At 40.9% G+C, this 23,688-nt stretch overlaps 1 protein-coding gene across 3 annotated transcripts in view; it reads left to right on the top strand.

The window, feature by feature from the left end:
• ccdc102a (coiled-coil domain containing 102A) overlaps nucleotides 1-23,688 on the top strand; it is a 99,518-nt gene that overhangs the window by 37,427 nt on the left and 38,403 nt on the right. For all 3 annotated transcript variants that reach the window (XM_047362979.1, XM_047362977.1, XM_047362976.1), the window contains exons 2-3: nucleotides 14,777-15,226; nucleotides 15,373-15,759. In XM_047362979.1, coding sequence (XP_047218935.1) covers nucleotides 14,873-15,226; nucleotides 15,373-15,759 — 741 coding nt within the window. In that variant the 5' untranslated portion in view covers nucleotides 14,777-14,872. The remainder of the gene's footprint in view (nucleotides 1-14,776; nucleotides 15,227-15,372; nucleotides 15,760-23,688) is intronic.

The following is a 23,688-nucleotide window of genomic DNA, read 5'->3' as shown; positions in this document are numbered from 1 at the left end:
CCACATCATGAAGGTCTTAGAGAGACTCCTGTTGGTCCACCTGAGTAAGCAAACAGTAAACCATCAGGATCCCTTTCAGTTTGCTTATCGCTGTGGAGTTGGAGTTGAAGATGCCATCATACACCTCCTTCAACAAACCCACTGTCATCTTGACAAAGCCAGCAGCACTGTGAGGATCATGTTCTTTGATTTCTCCAGTGCATTTAATACAATCCAACCTAATTTGCTTTGTCAGAAACTCCAGAAGACTCAGGTGGAGGCCTCAACAATCTCCTGGATCAAAGACTACCTGACAAACAGACCACAGTTTGTGAGACTGAAGGGTTGTGAGTCTAACCAGGTAGTCAGCAGCACAGGAGCACCACAGGGGACTCTACTCTCACCATTCCTCTTCACTCTGTACACTTCAGACCTCCAGGACCAGACAGACTCCTGTCATCTGCAGAAATACTCAGATGATTCAGCAGTCGTGGGGTGGATCAGAGATGGACAAGAAGCTGAGTACAGGAAGGTGGTGGACCGCTTTGTGGCAAGGTGTGGAAACAATCATCTCATTTTGAATATGACTAAAACAAAAGAGATGATTGTAGATTTTAAGAGAAACATGAATAAGTCAAAAACTATTTCTATCATGGGAGAAGAAGTGGAGGTGGTGGAGGAGTATAAATATCTACAGACTAGAGTGGAGATGCAACTGTGAAGCCATCTATAAGAAGGGACAGAGAAGACTGTACTTCTTGAGGAAGCTTAGGTCCTTTGGTGTTTGCAGCAAGATGCTGCATATCTTCTATAAGTCTGTTGTGGAAAGTGTGATCTCTTCTGCAATCATCTGCTGGGGAAGCAGCATCAGAGCCAGGGACTTAAAAAAGCTCAACAAGCTGATAAAGAATGCTGGCTCTGTTCTTGGGACTCCTCTGGAACCTCTGGAGATCATTGTGGAAAGACGGATTCTTCATAAAATGAAGAACATTATGGAGAACCCCGAGCATCCTCTTCATGAGACTGTCCTACAACAACAGTGTCTTCAGTCAGAGGCTTCTTCAGATCTGCTGTAAGACGGAGCGCTACAGGAGATCCTTCCTGCCCACAGCCATCAGCATCTACAACGGCTCTTTGAGGAAACCCTCATAATGAGCTACAACAACATTTAATTTCCCTTTGGGATTAATAAAGTATTTTTGAATTGAATTGAATTGTTTCTTTTAATGATTAAAAATAGTTTCTTACCATTTTCCAGTGAATCGCTGATTATTTTGCAACCCAAACGCTCCATCAAACTGTTGTTTTAAATTTTTAAAGCATCTTTGTGGGGAAACCTCGCTAATATACTGTTCCTCCCTGTTTCCCATACTTGCCAAGCAGGGAACTCATTTACTCGTGATATCTCAGTCATTCTTCCGCTTCACACACACACACTTTCATATACTGGCCAACCAGGCAGTATAGCACCGTTTCCTGGTCCAAAGGAGAGCTTATTTCTTTATCCCTTAGACACCAAAGCTTATTCACAGCAGAATTTATTCATTAAGTTAACATCTATCAGTCAAAGTCTGTCAGTGTAATGTGTCCCCCATGCTACTTCTGCCAGCTCACTGTTATCAACTCACACACATTCACACTGGCCAGTCGATGTTGCACCTTTTTTTGTCTTTTTTAAATACATATATTTTCACAACTGTTTACTCACAAGGAAGACTTCCTCTCGGCAGTATCTTTCGGACTTCTTTAACGAGGTCCAGGACTCAACAAACCTTACCCGAGCCTGCGCATCTATTTCTCTGTGTGTTCTCTCACAAGGAAGTAGGCTACTTTTTAGAACTTTTAAGAAGTTCAGGGGCCTTTGAAACTCAAACACTTCCCCCGGCAGAATCTTTCAAGTTTCTTATGGAAATGTCTGGACCCAACTAACCATAGCTGTTTTTTGCGTGCCTCATTCAGGGAGGTTGCTTTTATATTGAGTGCGGGGGAAAGCTATCTTCCCTCGCATACAATAATGGGGCTCCAAACCTTCTCCTTTAGACTGCAGCCTTTTTGGAGGGAATTTACCTTCCCCTCCCGGACTTATCACCGTTGCATCACCATAACACGTCTTAATCCATTTTCAAAATCTCACTAAAAAACGTTTCTGAACCATTTCTCTGCCTCCAAGGGTACAAAAATCCAGCTTATTCAGAACCAACAACACAGCCAAAGTGTTTTAAAGAAACAACGCTGGAGATTTTTAAGAGGAATCTCCTAACCTTATAATGTGAGGCTGCAGGCTGTGGTATCCAGTCCATTCGTGGCCCCTAGCCAGAGGATGAAGCACCTCCGGGGCACGGGCGGAAACACCAATTTGTCCGAGCTACCGGTGTTGGCGGACAGACGCCTCGGATCTCCCCCCGAATCCTTTTCCCCAGAAGCGTCACCTCTACTTACAATCACTTCCTCTTAAAGGAATGACTCTCAAACTGTTCTATACTCTCAACGCTTTTATTCTAAATAAGACAGAGGAATGGTTACAGAGATCAGCGCTGATGGCTCCCGTCCTCGTGATTGAAGTGATGAAACAGCCCCAAAAGAAAGTCACACATGGCTTATGTCTGGTACTCCCTGCAGGGGAGGTGCAATCCCTTGGTGTTTATCAGTAAACTATGTGTCACCATTATGGCATCTATCTGATAGAGTATGTAATAGCAGGTGTTGAACCCTGAATCTATGTGTGGCTGCTGCAATCTAATTGCTCTTGTTACACGCAGGGATGTCAAACTCCAGTCCTCTAGGACTGGCGACTGTGGTTCAGTAGGAAGAGTAGTCATCTTGCAATCAGAAGGTTGTGGGTTCGATTCCAGCTTCCTCCTGCTGTATGTCAATGTGCCCCTGGGCAAGGCACTTAACCTCAAGTTGCCTACCGATCTGCATATCGTTGTATGAATGTGTGAGCGTTAGTGAGTGTGATTGGGTGAATGTGGCTCTAGTGTAAAGCGCTTTGAGCTGTCTGTATGACTGGAAAGGCGCAATATAAATTCAGTCCATTTACCATTTAGGGCCGGTGTCCTGCAAGTTTTAGATGTGTGCTGGTCCAACACACCTCAAACAAATGGCTGAATTTCCTCCTCAGTATGCAGTCAAGTTCTCCAGATTCCTGCTAATGACATAATTTTTTGATTCAGGTGTGTTGAACCAGAGGAACATCTAAAGGTTGCAGGTTACTGGCCCTCGAGGACTGGAGTTTGACACCTGTGTGTCACAGTATGTCCCACAATCAACCGAATGCACTAAACTTCATGTCAGATTGTAGGTCACTGAGGATTATTATAAGAAAAGTGAAAACATACTTTATCATTCTGGTCTGTGTGTGAAAGCATATCTATAAGTAATAGTAAGCAACACTGCTCAATGGTCTTATTTGACCTTTGTTAAATTGTTGAATCTAGTTAACTTGAGTGTTTTCCATGTTTCAGCAGCAACACTCATCGTCCCCTCAGTCATTCTGAGCCCTGTTCAATAAATCGTAGTTATATGACCCTCTTACACAGCCCTGTGCTAAGTTGGACTCATGGACCACACTGATAAAAACCAAACCCACCAAGCCTCTGTTTCCATAAACATCATTATCTCTAAAGCCCTAATTGTTGCCTTGACTTCTATGTATGTGTGTGTGTTTTTAGCTTTGGTAGGTTGACCATGTGAAATTAGTGGGCAGGTGCTGTGTGTGTGTGTGTGTGTGTGTGTGTATGTGTACTTGTACTTGTTGCTGAGTGAGAACCAATTTTCGTATTTTTATCGCAAAGTGAGGACATTTTGACAAAGTGAGGACATTTTCCTGGTCCTCACTTTTCCAAATTCCGTTCTTGGGACAGGGGTTAGTTTTAGGACTAGGGTATGAATTGAGTTATTGTTAGGGTTAGGGTTAGGTATTAGCTGGTTAGGGTTAGTGTGAGGGTCAGGGTTAGGCACTAAAAATCAAGGAAAATGAATGGAAGTCAATGGAAGTAACTGAAAAGTCCTCTTAAAGATAGTAAAACACGGATGTGTGTGTGTGTGTGTGTGTGTGTGTGTGTGTGTGTGTGTGAGTGAGTGAGTGAGTATGTTTGTGTTGGCATGCCCGGTGGTATTCTTTACACACAGTGTAAAGAGGGCAGAACCATGGTTCAGGAATGTACTGTATAATTTACAACGCTAGAGCCTGTTGGCAAAATAACACCTGGGTGCCCATTCGACATGAAGCTCACTTGTTTTTTAGTTTTGCCCAGACATGGATACTAAAATCTAGAAAGTTCCACACACCAGTGTGTACTACAAGTATTGATAATCTAAACTCCTTTGAAAATGATTTATGGCTGAACTTGTCAGTGTTTACCAAACAAGCTATTTATTTCATACACATGTTGTTATTTAAAAAGCTCCTCCCTGGGTTAGTTCAGTTTTTTATTGAATTGGATTTTCTTAGCTGGTGTTTGCCTGTTCATTTGCTCTTGGTTTCAGTCGTTAGAGAGCACCACGGACTGAATTAATGTGGAGGCAAAATAAAGTTGAGTTTCAGCTGAAAGCCAGGGGAGAGTAACCCCTCTGGTTGGTTAATGATCAAGACTGTGACGAAGATATAAGACAGCATCTGAACCTGTCAGGTTTTATTTCATTTATTACATCAATCCATATTTTCCTAATGGACTTAGTTGCTGGTCTTTTATTTCTGGACCTGAACTGTTTAAAGCAGGGGAAGAAAATACAGTCATATTCAATGAATCAGAATCTGGGTTCTGATGAGGCTTGCTTGTCAATCTTTAAGCAGGTATTTGACATACTTGTCATTAAGTCCACATTTCTGTATTAAAAATGTCTATTTATTAGTCTGATATAAGATTCTAATTTTAAATGTCATGTTTTCATTAGCTGTATGCTAAAAATCATAATTGACAGATATAAAGGCTTGAAAACATCAGTCTGTTAAAAATTAATATATGTAATGTGTTTACATGATTGTCTTGATTCATATTAGTTTTAAATCCTTAAATTATGTAAATGTTTTGGACAATTCTCATTATTTTGTAGCAGAGGGAAACACAGGGAAACAAGTCTGCTAGATCCCAGGATTTTTTGTAGCCCTGGCACTTGAACTTCGGCATGGTACCTCGCTGGCTTAGAGGTGTAGAGCACTCTGACCTTGTGTTCGTGGTTTCATGTTCGATCCTTTAGTCACATATATGCTGATTAATAACCCATTTAAAGATTTTACACATTGCTTAAGTTCGTAAATAAGGAGCGGTGGAGAGCAACAAACGCCTTTGTTTGGTCTCATTTTGCTGCTGTAGGTGGTTCTGGGGCAGATTGATCACATGTCTGAGCCACCTGCAATATACACCTGCAGTCATAGGTGAGCAAAAACTAGTAACATTTACTCAGTTACATTTACTTGAGTAACCTTTTGAAAAAAAATATTTAGATGAGTAGTTTTAATGCACCATACCTTTTAAGTTCTACTTGAGTTATATTATTTTGAAGTAACATTACACTTACTTGAGTACATTTACTGCCTGCTCTACCCACCTTACGTTACTTTACTGGATGATGAACAAACCTGTTTTGACCACAAATGCACCAGAGACGGATATACCACTCTGGTGAAACCTCTTGTTTAGCTGGTTCTACTGTTTCTATCTGCTGCACCTCTTGTGCCATTTGGAGGTCAAGTGATAATACAGTAAACAGCACATATTGTCACTGAAAATTCTTGACACTGTTCTAACATGTATACAATTTCTACTGTAATTATTGATTTAAAATGTTTTATGCCGTTGAAGAATAAGATTTGGAACTGTTTAATCTGCCCAAATTTGTTATTTAGTAATGATGTGATTTATTTTTTTATTTTTTTAAATGTTATAACCAGTACCAGACCCTGCATATCATTTTATATTTTTTCTGCATTATTACATCATTTTCACAAATTAAATCAGAATAAAATGACTCGGTACTTAAGTAGCCTTTTTACTGAATACATTTTTTATTAAGTAATTTTTGGATGGTTATTTTTTACATTTACTTGTGTAATACCTATGAAAGTAGTGTTTTTCTTGAGTAAAATGTTTGGCTGCTCTACCCACCTCTGAGTGCTGTGTGAAGTTATAGCTTCCTTATGTTAAGTGAGTGAGATGCAACACTGTTTTATCACTTAAAGAGTTGATTGACATTCTGTTCAATTTATCCTTCCTGTCCATAACTGTAAACTTTCTCACTGAAGAGATCACAACAAGATGAATTGACTTTTATTTCAAAATCAAACTGCATCTGGCAGGGTGGGTTGGATTAAGCCATCTCAGAGGTAAAGGAGACTGGGACTGGCAGGTAGATTTGAAGGTCATCAGCAAAACAGTGGAAATCAGTCTTTTGGTTTCAGAAAGTTTATCCCAAAGGAAGCATTGACAGTATACAGAGAATAGATTGGACCTGGAATGGTGCCTTGAAGCATCCAACAGGTTAAATCCGTCAAAGACGTTTTCTAAATGGATTAAAAAATCCATGTATGACCGGAACCAACTCAAGGCTGTACTTTTAACACTGAGAGTGTCATGAGGTGAAAAAAGGATAATATGATCTTTGGATTAGAAGACAGAAGACTGGTCCAAGAGCACAAAGACAACAGATTGTCTAGTCACTTGCTAAGATCTAATAATTAAAAACCCTCAAGAGAGCAAGCAGACTGGATTTTTTTGCCTAATAGAATTTTAATCGGTCTCTGTACAAGCGGAGCAGGAGTTTGGTCCGCATTGCTGGCATTAAGTCAGACCTGTTCCCGGTGCATGTTGGACTCCGGCAGGGCTGGCCTTTGTCACCGGTCCTGTTCATAACTTTCATGGACAGGATTTTTAGGTGCAACCAAGGGCCAGAGGGGGTCTTGGTCTTCCGCCTCTCTTCCTGCTCAGACGCTTTTCTCCTAAGCTCCCTGCTTGCATTCTTTTACTCCTAACTTTTTATCTCTTAGCCAAAATTACGGAAATATTGGACTAAAACAACTTCTTACCAGCGACTTCCAAGGATTATTATTATTATTATTTTTTTTTTTAAGGACTTTGATGTTTTTATAATCAAACTCGAAAGCAGGACAAGTTGACGCCAGCTAATCAGCACAAAATGCCTCCTTTCACCACAGAGGACTTTGACAAACTTTTACAGAAATTGGCTGTTTTGGAGATACAAATCCATTGACTAGCAGTGAATGTGGAGGTGAATATGGGGTACAACGATGATTCAACTCTGCCTGTGATCCCAAACAGTGACAGCCAGCTCAACAACTCAGCCGGCAATCAGAACACTGAGAATAAACCTACCGGCAGACCCCCCCTGGCATGTTTTAGGGGCATGCCCAAAAAATCAAGGTGGACGACTCACTGGAAGATCTCAGCAATTAAATAAATTAGAATGGCCAGAATTACAGAGAAATGTCCCCGTTTCCCCTGGGAAAAGGAGACTTCGACAGTGAGCTGCTGTCACAACAACTGATAGGAGTGAGACAGCTGGAAATAATGGAATTCCCCTCCAAAACAAATTTGCTCCACTACAGAACGAAAACCAGGAAAACTATCCATCTTCTGAGAACAATAAAAGGTTTGAGAACAACCTTCATTCTAAACAGTCTTCTCCTAAATTGCCAGAGAAAAAGCGCCCCACCAGACCAAGAACCCTAATAGTGGGCAACACAGCTGTGGATGGGATTAAAAACTTCTGCAACAAGAAAAACACAGAAGTTATGATTGGTACCAGTAACGTGGTCTCTGATATCTCAGAGAATATTCTTGCAATCACAGAATAGCGCCCGTCTCTAGAAAACCTTATTATACACTGTGGAGCCATGGATGACGTGTCTAAGAAAAAATCAGAAGGACTGAAGGAGGATTTTACTCGTCTTCTGAATATTGTTGGGGGTCTCAATATCAAGGTGTTTCTCAGCGGACCGATTTTCTGTGGAGATGAGATTTTTTCCAGACTTCTGATGATTAATAAGTGGTTGAAAAAAAACATGTGCCACCACACCTGTGAACTTCATCGACAACTTTAATATGTTTTGGGAAAAAAGATAACTCTTCAAGCAAGATGGTTTCTGTCTGAACAAGCCAGGAGCCAGACTTCTCACATCTAATCTCTTCTATTCAGTAAATAATCTGCCAGCAGCTTCGACCTTCAGCAGAGAACATGGAGTATCAACAACAATGATAATGCTGCCTCCAACAGCTCCAGCAGAGACAATCAGCCAGTTGGCTGAGAAAGAGAGGTCATCACAAAAGGTCTCCCTGTCGAAATCCACAGGAGAAGTGGACCCCCCCATTACACCTCCATCCCCCCAAACCCAGACCCAGACCGACCGCCCCGTTAAACCCCCCTCACCCCAGACCTCGACCCAGACCGAACAGAACTCTCCCATCTCCCCACTGAGCCCGCTTTTTGCTTTACTGGATTCTGATAACATGAAAGAAGCTCTTAAAATCGGGACCCAAATGGCTCTGACATCTTCTCCATTCAACACCCGCCGTGGCCGAGGCCCCGCTACTGGACCAACATCTTCCAAATGCCGCAGACCTCCACCACCTCCTAATCTATCTCCTCCTAATCAGGACTTTCAAATCACTTCTCTGTGATACAGTCTGGGCCCAAGTGGTAACTCTATCAGAAATGAGCATGTCCAGGAAAAACTTGGGCCCCTAATAGGAGATAGTTGTAAAATCTCTGTGCTTATACGTGACAGAAAGAAGAAAGCTAAAAGGATAAGAGACAGTAATAAACAATCAAAAAAAGCCATAAACTGTCAGGTACAACCAGACACAGAGTTAATATCAACAACTAGGTCATATTAACTGGCTTTACTGAACATTAGATCTCTGTCAGGAAAATCATTTTTAATTAATGACTTCATTACTGACCACAATCTTGATGTTCTGTTTTTAACAGAAACATGGTTACATGAATTTAATGAAGCTCCCATTCCGAACTACAATTTTCTTTGTGAGAGCAGACAGCAAAGAAAAGGTGGAGGGGTGGCCACTTTGTTTAAAGATTTATTAGAGTGTAAAAAAGTATTTCTGGGCAAATTCGACTCTTTTGATTATTTGGCTCTCCGGGTAAAACGCCCTGTCCGAACCATGTTCTTGAATATTTACAGGCCTCCTAAGTCCAAAACAAACTTTATCAGTGATTTTAATGAGCTTTTATCTGTGATTTGTGTTTATTATGACAGTTTAATTATTGTGGGAGACTTCAACATTCACATGGACAACCCTGAAGACAGAAGTCCAATAGATCTATGTGACACTCTTAGAAATGTTGGTGTGACTCAACAAGTTAAACAGCAAACACACAAACAGGGACATATTTTGGACTTGATCATCACTAAGGGTCTAAACATTTCCAAGGTGTCTGTATCTGATGTTGCCCTATCTGACCACTTTTCTGTTATTTTTGAAAACATCATCTGCAATGACTCAGTTTGCCAAAGAGACATGATAAGACAAGATAAAACGCATCTTTAAGGACGGTACTGCTGAGACTTTCAACCAGATTTACTCTTCTACCTCCACTTTGCCCTGTAACACTGTAGATGAGCTGGTAGATAACTTTCATCCTAAAATCTCAGACATCATTGATTCAATTGCTCCAATTAAAGTGAAAGTCGTTTCTGGGAAGAAAATGTCTCCATGGAGAAGTGCTCCACCAGTCAGAAGTGAAAAAAATGAGTGTCGAAAAGCTGAACACAGGTGGCGAAAGACTGGACTCCAGGTTCACTATATTATCTATAAAGAGAGACTATACATACAGGTCCTTCTCAAAATATTAGCATATTGTGATAAAGTTAATTATTTTCCATAATGTCATGATGAAAATTTAACATTCATATATTTTAGATTCATTGCACACTAACTGAAATATTTCAGGTCTTTTATTGTCTTAATACGGATGATTTTGGCATACAGCTCATGAAAACCCAAAATTCCTATCTCACAAAATTAGCATATCATTAAAAGGGTCTCTAAACGAGCTATGAACCTAATCATCTGAATCAACGAGTTAACTCTAAACACCTGCAAAAGATTCCTGAGGCCTTTAAAACTCCCAGCCTGGTTCATCACTCAAAACCCCAATCATGGGTAAGACTGCCGACCTGACTGCTGTCCAGAAGGCCACTATTGACACCCTCAAGCAAGAGGGTAAGACACAGAAAGACATTTCTGAACAAATAGGCTGTTCCCACAGTGCTGTATCAAGGCACCTCAGTGGGAAGTCTCTGGGAAGGAAAAAGTGTGGCACAAAACACTGCACAACGAGAAGAGGTGACCGGACCCTGAGAAAGATTGTGGAGAAGGGCCGATTCCAGACCTTGGGGGACCTGCGGAAGCAGTGGACTGAGTCTGGAGTAGAAACATCCAGAGCCACCGTGCACAAGTGTGTGCAAGAAATGGGCTACAGGTGCCGCATTCCCCAGACCTGGGCTACAGAGAAGCAGCACTGGACTGTTGCTCAGTGGTCCAAAGTACTTTTTTCGGATGAAAGCAAATTCTGCATGTCATTCAGAAATCAAGGTGCCAGAGTCTGGAGGAAGACTGGGGAGAAGGAAATGCCAAAATGCCAGAAGTCCAGTGTCAAGTACCCACAGTCAGTGATGGTCTGGGGTGCCGTGTCAGCTGCTGGTGTTGGTCCACTGTGTTTTATCAAGGGCAGGGTCAATGCAGCTAGCTATCAGGAGATTTTGGAGCACTTCATGCTTCCATCTGCTGAAAAGCTTTATGGAGATGAAGATTTCATTTTTCATCACGACCTGGCACCTGCTCACAGTGCCAAAACCAGTGGTAAATGGTTTACTGACCATGGTATCACTGTGCTCAATTGGCCTGCCAACTCTCCTGACCTGAACCCCATAGAGAATCTGTGGGATATTGTGAAGAGAACGTTGAGAGACTCAAGACCCAACACTCTGGATGAACTAAAGGCCGCTATCGAAGCATCCTGGGCCTCCATAAGACCTCAGCAGTGCCACAGGCTGATTGCCTCCATGCCACGACGCCGCATTGAAGCAGTCATTTCTGCAAAAGGATTCCCGACCAAGTATTGAGTGCATAACTGTACATGATTATTTGAAGGTTGACGTTTTTTGTATTAAAAACACTTTTCTTTTATTGGTCGGATGAAATATGCTAATTTTGTGAGATAGGAATTTTGGGTTTTCATGAGCTGTACGCCAAAATCATCCGTATTAAGACAATAAAAGACCTGAAATATTTCAGTTAGTGTGCAATGAATCTAAAATATATGAATGTTAAATTTTCATCATGACATTATGGAAAATAATGAACTTTATCACAATATGCTAACATTTTGAGAAGGACCTGTATATAACCTACAACTGAAAAATGCAAGGTAATCTTTCTTTTCTGAGATCATCAGCAAAAACATTAACAATGCCCGTGCATTATTTACCACGGTCGTCAGGTTAACAAACCCTCCTGTAACTGTAGCATCTGAACTCCACTCTACCAGGGCCTGCAATGAATTAGCTAAATTCTTTACTGAAAAAACCCAAAAGATCAGGGGGCAGTCAGCACATCCACATCAACTCCAGTACCAATGTTGTCTCCAACTAGAACTGATTTTGACAAAAGTTCCCAATTTCACCAAATAAACTTCAAAATCTTAGAAGAAATCATACAGCAACTAAGCTCTTCTTCCTGCTGTCTTGATCTTTTACCCACAGCTTTCCTTAAGAAAGCTTTGCCTGTAATAACATCTGATTTAACACAAATAATAAGCACGTCCCTTTTGTCAGGTTCTTTCCTCCAGGCCCTAAAAGCAGCAATTATCAAACCTCTATTGAAAAAGAGCATCTTGGCCAAGCTGCTACTACAGAACTACAGGCCTGTACCAAACCTCCCCTTCATCAGTAAGATAATTGAAAAAGCTGTGTTTCAGCAGTTAAACAACTTCCTAACAACGACCAACCGCTTTGATGTCTTCCAGTCAGACTTCCGTGCTCACCACAGTACAGAGACTGCTCTTTTCAAGGTGTTCAATGACATCCGTATAAATGCAGACTGTGGAAGAACCACAGTGCTGGTATTATTGAACCTTAGTGCAGCATTCGACACTGTTGATCACTTCATTTAATTAGAGCGCCTGGAAAACTGGGTCGGCCTTTCTGGTACAGCACTCAACTGGTTTAAATCCTACTTGAAGGACAGGGACTTTTTTGTTTCAGTAGGTAACTTTACATCAGAGTGCACAAAAATCACATGTGGCGTTCCCCAAGGGTCCATCTTAGGGCTCCTCCTATTTAATAACTACATGCTCCCCCTAACTCAGATTTTAATAAACAACAACGTAAGTTATCATAACTATGCAGATGACACACAGCCATATGTTACGATGTCACCAGGTGACCATGAACCCATTCAAGCGCTGTGTAAATGCTTAGAAGAAATCAATGCATGGATGGGCATAAAGTTTCTGCAGCTGAATCAAAACAAAACTGAAGTAATAATCTTTGGACCAAAGGAAGATCGTTTAAAAGTTAGCACACAGCTTCAGTTAATACAGCTAGAAACCACCAGTCAGGCTCGAAACCTGGGTGTAGTGATGGATTCAGACCTGAACCTTCAGAGGCACATAAAGGTAGTAACTAGGTCGGCCTTCTATCACCTAAAGAACATCTCCAGGATTAAAGGACTAATGTCTCAGCAGGACCTTGAAAAACTAATTCATGCGTTCATCTTTAGTAGAATCGATTACTGCAATGGTGTCTTCACAGGTCTGCCTGAAAAGTCGATCAGACAGCTGATCCAGAACGCTGCTGCCCGTGTCTTTACTCGAACTACGAAAGTGGAGAACATCACCCCTTTTCTAAAGTCCCTACACTGGCTCCCTGTAGCTCAGACAATAGACTTTAAAGTACTTCTGTTAGTCTATAAATAACTGAATGGCTTAGCACCAAAATACATTACAGACTTGTTGTCAGTGTATCAACCACCCAGACCTCTCAGGTCATCTTGCTCAAATCTACTCTGTGTACCCAAAACCAGAACCAAACATGGAGAAGCAGCTTTTAGTTCTTATGCTCCACTAATCTGGAATAAACTGCCAGAAAACTGTAAAAGCGCCAAAACCCTAAGTTGCTTTAAATCAAGATTAAAAACTTATTTGTTTAGAGTGGCCTTTGACTGTGCCATCTAGGCATGATTAGTTGCGTTTTCAGTCCAATTTTCCTTTCATTTTCTTGTCCATCATTCTATTCTCTTTATTTTATGTTACTTTTTTAAATGACCTCTGTTGTTTGATTTTATCATTTGATTTGTTCTGTATCTCTGTTTATTTGCTTTGTGATTGTATTGTAATTCTATATACAGCGCTTTTGAGTGTCTCGTTGCTGAAAAGCGCTATATAAATAAACTTACCTTACATTACCTTACTTGGGGACCCGTGGATTTCGTCTCATCTTTTCACAGATGACGTGGTCCTGCTGGCCCTTTCTAGCCAAGACCTAGAGCATGCATCGGGGCAGTTTGCAGCCGAGTGTGAAGTGGCTAGGATGATGATCAACTCTTCCGAGTCAGAGGCCATATTTCTCAACTGGAAAAGGGTGGCTTGCCCTCTCTTGGTTTAGTAGGGAGTTCAAGGATCTCAGGATCTTGTTCACAAGTGAGGGGAGAGTGGAGTGGAAGGTTGATAGATGGACAGGTGCGGCTGCCACAGTAATGCAGATGCTGTGCCGGTCCATTGTGGTGAAGAGAGAGCTAAGCCAAAAGATGAAGCCCTCGGTTTTCCAGACAGTCTACGTTACCCACCATAACATATGGGCATGAACTAAGGGACAAGCACAAGCCACTTCCTATGTGACACTCTATCTTCTTATTCTGGGTACTTAAGAAATAAAAAAGCCAAAAAAGCGATTTTCATTGTGTTGTGTACACTGTTCATTCATTTCAGTTCTATACAGTTTAAGTATACACTAATTCAGAACAGTTAGAGTCTCAATGCAGTTTACCATAGAAAACAGGTTAAATTCACACTCAGTTTTGTATTATCCAGTTAAGTCTAAATCCATTCAGTTCAGTTTGTTTCATTTCTACATAGTACAGTTAAATACACTGGGATTCAGATTCCAATCCAATTACAAACAATTCAATTAATCACATTATAATACTAGCAGATTCAGTAGATCATTTAGAAAAAGGTTGTTTGAAGAAACTAGCTGATTGCATCACATTTTTGCTTTTATTCAAGCAAAGGCCAACATTGGAGAAGAATGGCTTCCTTTTCACAGGAGGGAACCTCAAGCAGAACAAAAACCAGGGTCAGGATGGTTGACCTTCCACTGGCTGGGGTTGAGAGATCAGGAAGGAGACTTGAAACCTTGATGCACTTCTTTCTGTGTAGTAAAACAAGGAACAGGGTTAATGGCAGCATTTATTGCAAGAAGGTTGTGCTGACAGTTTTTGGATGGACATTAAAGTTTAAATACTGTCAGTGTGCACATGTCCTCAACAGGGCTGAGTAACACACTAGTGCCAGATTGCTTTTCTCAGTCGGCTAAGCCAAAATGTTTCTGGTCTTTGTGCATAGCTTAGTTTTGGTAATACAGCAGCAGTTTTGTCTGTATTTCTGTGTCTTTGCATGGTGTTTAGTTTCAGCTTTGTCCTTAGAAGCAGCATTTCTGATCCTCCCTGAGTTGTTGGGATCTGTAGTTACAGCAAAAATAGGTAACAAATAAGGTAACTACATACTCTACATAAAATGTGTCCTGTTTCTGTGCCCCCAGGTTTTTCACAGACCAAAAATGCTCTCCTGAATCTCAACCCTAACAAGCACACCCTGTTCCTTCGCTCTGTGTATTCTGGTCGGTCACTTCGTCATAATGAACCACACTCCCAGCCCCCACCTGTCTGAAGGTGGGAAGTCAGCCCGAGATGGCCTCCTTTGCAACATGGGTCTGGGATCAGATAGGGGCATCCGCTCTCCGGACAGCCTTGCCCACACTCCCAGCCCCACTGTAGGAACACCCAGCTCCAGCCCTCCACTGCTGTTGTCGCCTGGACTTGGAGGCCTTGGGCTAGGTTCTCTAGGTGAGGGAGCAGGAGGGGACTGGGAGACCAGAGAGGAGTTGAGGCTCAGGGAGCTGGAGGAAGCTCGGGCCAGGGCGGCCCAGATGGAGAAGACCATGAGGTGGTGGTCAGACTGTACAGCCAACTGGAGAGAGAAGTGGAGTAAGGTGGGCAGAGAAATTTTTTGCATGATGCCTCCCCAGTAAAGGTCATTTGCTAGCTAAACATTTTGAGTAGTACGCTACTGAAAGTTTGCCTGTCCAGAAAGCCATTAGGGCTGGAGCTATTGACTGCTGCTGTTGATGTTTGTCAGGTTCGTGCAGAACGTAACAGAGCTCGGGATGAGATCCGGCAGCTAAGGCAGCGGCTGGACACCCTCACCAAGGAGCTCACTGGTGTTCGGCGGGAGCGGCAGGAGCTTGCAACAGAGAACGAGACACTGCACCAGGAGACTGTGCGACTCCGGGGGGACAGCGCAGCTCACCCTGCTACTGGCACATCTTCCTTACCTTCCTCACCTCAGCATGACAGTACTTCCTTCTCCTCTTCTTCATCTATTTCCCCCTCCTCCCGTGCGTCTTCCCTTTCTTCCTCTAAGATCGTAACAGACTGCAAGTTTGAGAAGGGATCACCAGGATCTCCCGAAGCAGAACCAGTGAGGGATGTGGACTTGGACAGACAGGAGATGGGTCAGCAAAAGGTGAGAGGCCTTGCTCCCATTGGTACAGTCAGATTATTTTATGCTTTTTACTTGTTTTGTATTTAACCAAACATATTTACATCCTTTGGATTACGTTGTGCATGAACAAAGCTATACACATAAAGTAGCTTGCTTCATTTGGCCTGTGGGTTTCCTAGCTCACCAACAGAAGGGATAGACTGTGATTTTACTTCAGTGCCCAGTTGAAGGATCTTTCATCTTTTTTATATACACAAATGTTTTACCTGTTGTGCAGCACTTTGGTCAACCATGTGTTCTTTTTTAAAGTCCTATATGAAGTAACATGGTATGGTAAACAATATTCAAATACTTGTTGCAAATCTTTTAAGGTAAAAGATGTAATATAAATGATATAAGCATAATACTTTTTGTGACTGGGTTAATCTTGGAGAGTTTCGTCTTTAGTAGACTTTCTCCTGGAGAATTGAAGGATATTATTTTGCTTGAGGACCAACAAATGAAAGCAAGTAAAAAACTGCAAGTGCCCAAGTTCAACTTGGCCATGCTGCATGTTACAAGAGTGATAACTACAGGCATACACTTAACACCATCCATCCATCCATCCATCCATCCATTTAACAGATATTGAAGGGAAAACCAGACAACCAATTGTCTCCAGTTTCAGGCCTGGTACCCCAATGTGTTCCCAGACCTAAAGGGCAGTCCCTCCAGTAAGATCTGGGTCTGCTACAAGAGCTCCTCGAAGGTTTCCTGGGAAAGCTCTCAAAGGGAAGAATTTGGAGGATTACTTGATTAGCTGCCGGAAGCACCTGAGCTCATGATGTGGACTAGCAACACTTTCCATGGATGATAGAGCTTCTCACCTTTTCTGTTAGGCAGAGCCCAGTAACACTACAGAAGAAGCTAATTTCAGCTCCTATATCCAGAATCATGACCATAGCTAAGGGTTGAAACATATATGGACCCTAACAGACCACGTTAAGAAAGTCATCATTGCGAAAAAAGCCTCAGTGAGTTTCTGCAACTGCCACTCTGCCCAGCCCTCACTTTTGAACATGACACTAGGGCTGAAACAATTAATTGGATTAATCGATTATTGAAATAATCATCAACTAATTTAGTAATCAAATCATTGTTAACTGGACTATAGAGACTCTAAAACAAGCCATTTGCTGAAAGACCAACCCACTCAGAGCAGACATTAGAGCACAAATTTGACAAAAAATACAGATTTTGCAGTTAAGATGAAATACCTTTGTCTGTAAATATGCTCTTTGCAGAACTCTTCAAGTGGCCTAGGTTTAGCTTCACCTGGTTAAAATTCTGTAAAAAATCTCCTATTAAGCACCTTTTGCTATCAGATTACTAATCGATTAATCGATAAAATAGTCGACAGATGAATTGTTAACAAAATAATTGTTGGTTGCAGCCCTACATGACACCAACATATTTAAACTTTTCTGGTTGAGCAGACTTACCCCCAACCCCGAGAAAGTCCTCCACCTTTTTCTAGATGTAAACCAGGTGCATGACAAACATGATTCTATTAACACAGAGAGAGAATAGCTCAGGTAAACCAGTTGCATATTCTTAGCAGTAAGAGGTATTGTTAGGATCACAAGATCACTTCAATTCAGTTTTATTTATATTGTGCCAATTCACAGCACATGTTCAGTTTATTATTCAAATTGTTTAATACGTTTTTCTATCTACGGAAACCCAGCAGATTGAATCGAGTCAGTGACTTGCAGCATTCACTCCTCAAATCCTCATGATCATAGGGGTACAGAAATCCCCTTCACCTCTTTGTTTCTTTGTTTGTTTAGGGTTTCTTGCATGCTGGAAGAGAACTGACATAGCAGCCTAGTAGGGAATCACACTCAGATACAGAAATTCAGTTGCTATTACGTATGACAACACATTTGAGCTTAAAACTTCCAACCCATAAGTCCCACACTCCTAATCTTTATATCCCCTTGTTCCTTGGATGAATCTGCATCACTTTGTAATTGGTCAAGCCCACCTCCGCCTAAGAAGATTTTTTGCTACGTCACAACAAAGGCATGCTCTATTTTTGATAACTTCTCCTACATTTTAAGCTCAATCAAGGTGAAAATATTTTCAAATGTTTGAAAGTTGTTGAAGCTACATGCGGACAAACTTTAATCGCAAACTAGCATAAAAGTTAATTGACTATATCTCTACCATATTTCATGATTTCCAAACAAGATTAAAGATCCTCATAGTGGATGAGCTATTGTGCGTATACATTTAGTTTGATACACATTCAATCATAGTGGGCGCTTTAGGCACCAAACGTTTATATCTGTATAAGGGATTGATGGATTGATGCGCAACTTGTTACATATGCTCAAGGCCTTGGCCTGAGGACATACTTTTAATATAATTAAGAAGTGGGTGTGGCTTATATGCTATCTCACATTTGACCATTGAACTCAGTTATTTTGAAAGAATTTGTTGGGAAATCACAGATCATATGCAGAATTGTGCTACCTAGGTACATAATTTTTAAAATAAGTTTCACCATTAGATGGCGCTGCTATAACGTAAATGCGTTTCATTGATTATCTCTGAAACTGCTGCTAGCAGAGATTAAATCTCTATTTCTGGATGTTCTTCGAGTCATTCTAAATCATTTGAGTTTTGTTTATGGTAATTAGCAACAATGTTGCGTAATATGCAAAACCTATTTTGGTTAACTCCTCCTCAGAGCCGACGCCAATGGAAGTGAAACTGGGCCTGGCGAGACTGCGGATGTAGCCAATAAAACGACATGGAACAGATTTCAAAAACGTTCTTTGAACTTTTTGAATCAAAAAAAAATTTTTGGCCCAACTTCAAAATGGATTAAGGTGTACGAAAAATGTTCATACCAGTAGTGCATAAGGTAAAACTGAAGGTACGTACTGATTTACAGAGGGATCCACGCCTAGGGGACGCTATAAGCAAGATAAATTTATATAGCCAAAATAGCTGTATATATTTGCATAACATTTGGTACATTCCTTCAGGATACCACCTAGAGACTATGTTATCAATATGGTAATGATTGGCCAAAGTGGGCGTGGCTTATGGGCAGAAATATACCTCCAAACTTTCGTCTATAAAAAAATTGCCCAGAAATCACTCGTACCTAGAGAGCTTAAACCCTCTGCATGTGTTCTCTGCATAGTCCTGAAAAGTACCTATTCTAGCTAAACCTCTATCTCGAAGCGCGTCAATACAACGTACGACGTGTGGTAATAAAGCTAGTGGCTATATCTCTAGTTCTGTTAAGCCAAACACCGTAGAATTTTGCACACTACTTACAGTACAGACCAAAGGTTTGGACACACCTTCTCATTCAAAAAGTTGTCTTTATTTTCATGACTATGAATATTGTAGCTTCTCACTGAAGCCATCAAAACTATGAATTAACACATGTGGAATTATATACTGAACAAAAAAGTCTGAAACAACTGAAAATATGTCTTATATTCTAGGTTCTTCAAAGTAGCCATCTTTTGCTTTGATTACTGCTCCGCACACTCTTGGCATTCTGTTGATGAGCTTCAAGAGGTAGTCACCTGAAATGGTTTTCACTTCACAGGTGTGCCCTGTCAGGTTTAATAAGTGGGATTTCAAGCCTTATAAATGGGGTTGGGACCATCAGTTGTGTTGTGCAGGAGGTGGATACAGTACACAGCTGATAGTCCGATTGAATAGACTGTTAGAATTTGTATTATGGCAAGAAAAAAGCAGCTAAGTAAAGAATAACGAGTGGCCATCATTACTTTAAGAAATGAAGGTCAGTCAGTCCGAACAATTGGGAAAACTTTCCCCAAGTGCAGTCGCAAAAACCATCAAGCACTACAAAGAAACTGGGTCACATGAGGACCGCCACAAGAAAGGAAGACCAAGAGTCACCTCTGCTGCGGACGATAAGTTCATCCGAGTCACCAGCCTCAGAAATCGCAGGTTAACAGCAGCTCAGATTAGAGAACAGGTCAATGTCACACAGAGTTCTAGCAGCAGACACATCTCTAGAACAACTGTTAAGAGGAGACTGTGAATCAGGCCTTCATGGTAAAATAGCTGCTAGGAAACCACTGTTGAGGACGAGCAACAAGCAGAAGAGAATTGTTTGGGCTAAAGAACACAAGGAATGGACATTTTACCAGTGGAAATCTGTGCTTTGGTCTGATGAGTCCAAGTTTGAGATCTTTGGTTCCAACCACTGTGTCTTTGTGCTGCGCAGAAGAGGTGAACAGATGGACTCTACATGGTTCCAACCACTGTGTCTTTGTGCTGCGCAGAAGAGGTGAACAGATGGACTCTACATGGCTGGTTCCCACCATGAAGCATGGAGGAGGAGGTGTGATGGTGTGGGGGTGCTTTGCTGGTGACACTGTTGGGGATTTATTCAAAATTGAAGGCATACTGAACCAGCATGGCTACCACAGCATCTTGCAGTGGCATGCTATTCCATCCGGTTTGCGTTTAGTTGGACCATCATTTATTTTTCAACAGGACAATGACCCCAAACACACCTCCAGGCTGTGTAAGGGCTATTTGACCAAGAAGGAGCGTGATGGGGTGCTGGGCCAGATGACCTGGCCTCCACAGTCATCGGACCTGAACCCAATCGAGATGGTTTGGGGTGAGCTGGACCGCAGAGTGAAGGCAAAAGGGCCTACAAGTGCTAAGCATCTCCGGGAACTCCTTCAAGACTGTTGGAAAACCATTTCAGGTGACTACCTCTTGAAGCTCATCAACAGAATGCCAAGAGTGTGAGTAGCAGTAATCAAAGCAAATGGTGGCTACTTTGAAGAACCTAGAATATAAGACATAGTTTCAGTTGTTTCACACTTTTTTGTTCAGTATATAATTCCACATGTGTTAATTCATAGTTTTGATGCCTTCAGTGTGAAGCTACAATATTCATAGTCATGAAAATAAAGAAAACTCTTTGAATGAGAAGGTGTGTCCAAACTTTTGGTCTGTACTGTAAGCAGACAATGCCTATAATCCCCCATAAACATTGTTCAATTTGGACTGGCCACTGTACAAATAGTCTATAAATATGCTAATCAATAATGATGATTATAAATTAATTTTGATGAAACAAATTTGTGTTGGCTGAGAAACGTCAGGCATATTCTACATATTAAAGATGTTCTTGGTGAATTTTTATAGATTTTTCTGACAAACTGGATTTTATGTGAATTTTTAAATTTGGGTCATTATTACTAATGTTATTGAAAAAACAATTTATTTTTAAACAATCGTTAAAATTAGGGACATGATAAACAATGTACAGTGCCAAAGTACTCGGCCCCCTTGAACTGGTCAACCTCTTGCCACATTTCAGGCTTCAAACATAAAGATATAAAAGTCAAATTTTTTGTGAAGAATCAACAACAAGTGGGACACAATTGTGAAGTGGAATGAAATTTATTGGATGTGTCAAACTTCTTTTAACAAATAAAAAACTGAAAAGTGGGGCGTGCAATATTATTCGGCCCCTTTACTTTCAGTGCAGCAAACTCACTCCAGAAGTTCAGTGAGGATCTCTGAATGATCCAATGTTGTCCCAAATGACTGATGATGATAAATAGAATCCACCTGTGTGTAATCAAGTCTCCGTATAAATGCACCTGCTCTGTGATAGTCTCGGGGTTCTGTTCAAAGCGCAGAGAGCATCATGAAGACCAAGGAACACACCAGGCAGGTCCGAGATAATGTTGTAGAGAAGTTTAAAGCCGGATTTGGATACAAAAAGATTTCCCAAGCTTTAAACATCCCAAGGAGCACTGTGCAAGCAATCATATTGAAATGCAGACCACTTCCAATCTACCAAGACCCGGCCGTCCCTCTAAACTTTCATCTCGAACAAGGAGAAGACTGATCAAAGATGCAGCCAAGAGGCCCATGATCACTCTGGATGAATTACAGAGATCTACAGTTGCGGGGGGAGAGTCTGTCCATAGGACAACAATCAGTCGTACACTGCACAAATCTGGCCTTTATGGAAGAGTGGCAAGAAGAAAGCCATTTCTCAAAGATATCCATAAAAAGTCTCGTTTAAAGTTTGCCACAAGCCACCTGGGAGACACACCAAACATGTGGAAGAAGGTGCTCTGGTCAGATGAAACCAAAATCAAACTGTTTGGCCACAATGCAAAACGATATGTTTAGCGTAAAAGCAACACAGCTCATCACCCTGAACACACCATCCCCACTGTCAAACATGGTGTTGGCAGCATCATGGTTTGGGCCTGCTTTTCATCAGCAGGGACAGGGAAGATGGTCAAAATTGATGGGAAGATGGATGGGGCCAAATACAGGACCATTCTGGAAGAAAACCTGTTGGAGTCTGCAAGAGACCTGAGACTGGGACAGAGATTTATCTTCCAACAAGACAATGATCCAAAACATAAAGCCAAATCTTCAATGGAATGGTTCACAAATAAACATATCCAGGTATTGGAATGGCCAAATCAAAGTCCAGACCTGAATCCACTCGAGAATCTGTGGAAAGAGCTGAAGACTGCTGTTCACGAACGCTCTCCATCCAACCTCACTGAGCTCCAGCTGTTTTGCAAGGAAGAATGGGCAAGAATTTCAGTCTCTCAATGTGAAAACTGATAGAGACATACCCCAAGCAACTTGCAGCTGTAATTGCAGTAAAGGGTGGCGCTACAAAGTATTAACGCAAGGGGGCCGAATAATATTGCACGCCCCACTTTTCAGATTTAAATTTTTTTTTAAAGTTTGACACATCCAATAAATGTCATTCCACTTCACGATTGTGTCCCACTTGTTGATTCTTCACAAAAAATAAAAATTTTATATATTTTTGTTTGAAGCCTGAAATGTGGCAAGAGGTTGACCAGTTCAAGGGGGCAGAGTACTTTCGCAAGGCACTGTATATCATTCCACATATAGATATGGTTATGATTGTTTGTTAAATCAGGTCATTATTGGCTATTCTACTAAAAATGAGACTTGTCAAGTTGATAAACCCCAAAAAAGGTTTGCATTGCATCTTGTTACATTTGTCATAAAATGATGCAACCTTTCCGAAAAAAACAACATCCCCACAAATACTACTTTGAGAGTAGTCCCATCTAACGGTCTATCTTTAACCTTCCTCTGATTTTTCATTTGACTTGGGTAGTCCAATGCTTAAGAGCCTAACCTGTGGTTCCAGTGGTAAATTAATTGAAGTTTGATGGCTGAAAATATTTGGGCGTATTCTTCATATTAAAGTTGTTCTTGTTGATTTTGAGATTTTTTGACAAATCATGGATTTTACATTAATTTTTCAATTTGGGTCATTATGACTATTTTTAATAGGGTAGCCATACAACATTCTCACTCTGATCTTTCAATTTCAATATGATTTGGGTGGTCCAATGGTTAAGAGCTTAGTCTATAGTTCGAGTAATTGGTGGTTCAAATATTTAAGGAATGACTGTTTTTTTATTTTTTTTTATTTTGTGATTTTCTTACACAAATGCTGAGTTATAGTTAAAGTGTGGTAGCTGAGAAACGTCAGGCATATTCTTGATAATAAATATGTTCTTGGTGAATTTTTAGAGATTTCTCTGACAAACTATGGATTTTTAAAGAAATGTTCAAATTGGCTGAGTACTGTAGAAACGATTAACAGTTTTTTGTTGGATAAAGCACTAAATCCGGGGACTTCAATAAATACTTATATTGTTCCTTCTACAGACATGGTCATCTGAGAATATAAAAATTTTTTTATGATGACATTTGAATTTTGTATGAATATTTAAATTTAGGTCATTATAGGCTTGTATTGTATAAACAATGTTTTTAATTTTTTTAATTGGAAAACCTTTAAATCTAGGCACATTCTAAACAATGCATATAATTACAGACATAGACAGGGTTAAATGAGAATATTTGGATCATTTT

Source organism: Girardinichthys multiradiatus, chromosome 4 (genome assembly GCF_021462225.1).
Source record: "Girardinichthys multiradiatus isolate DD_20200921_A chromosome 4, DD_fGirMul_XY1, whole genome shotgun sequence".
NCBI lineage: Eukaryota > Metazoa > Chordata > Actinopteri > Cyprinodontiformes > Goodeidae > Girardinichthys > Girardinichthys multiradiatus.
The sequence above is the reverse complement of the archived record's forward strand: the minus strand, read 5'-3'. Positions and strand labels throughout refer to the sequence as shown.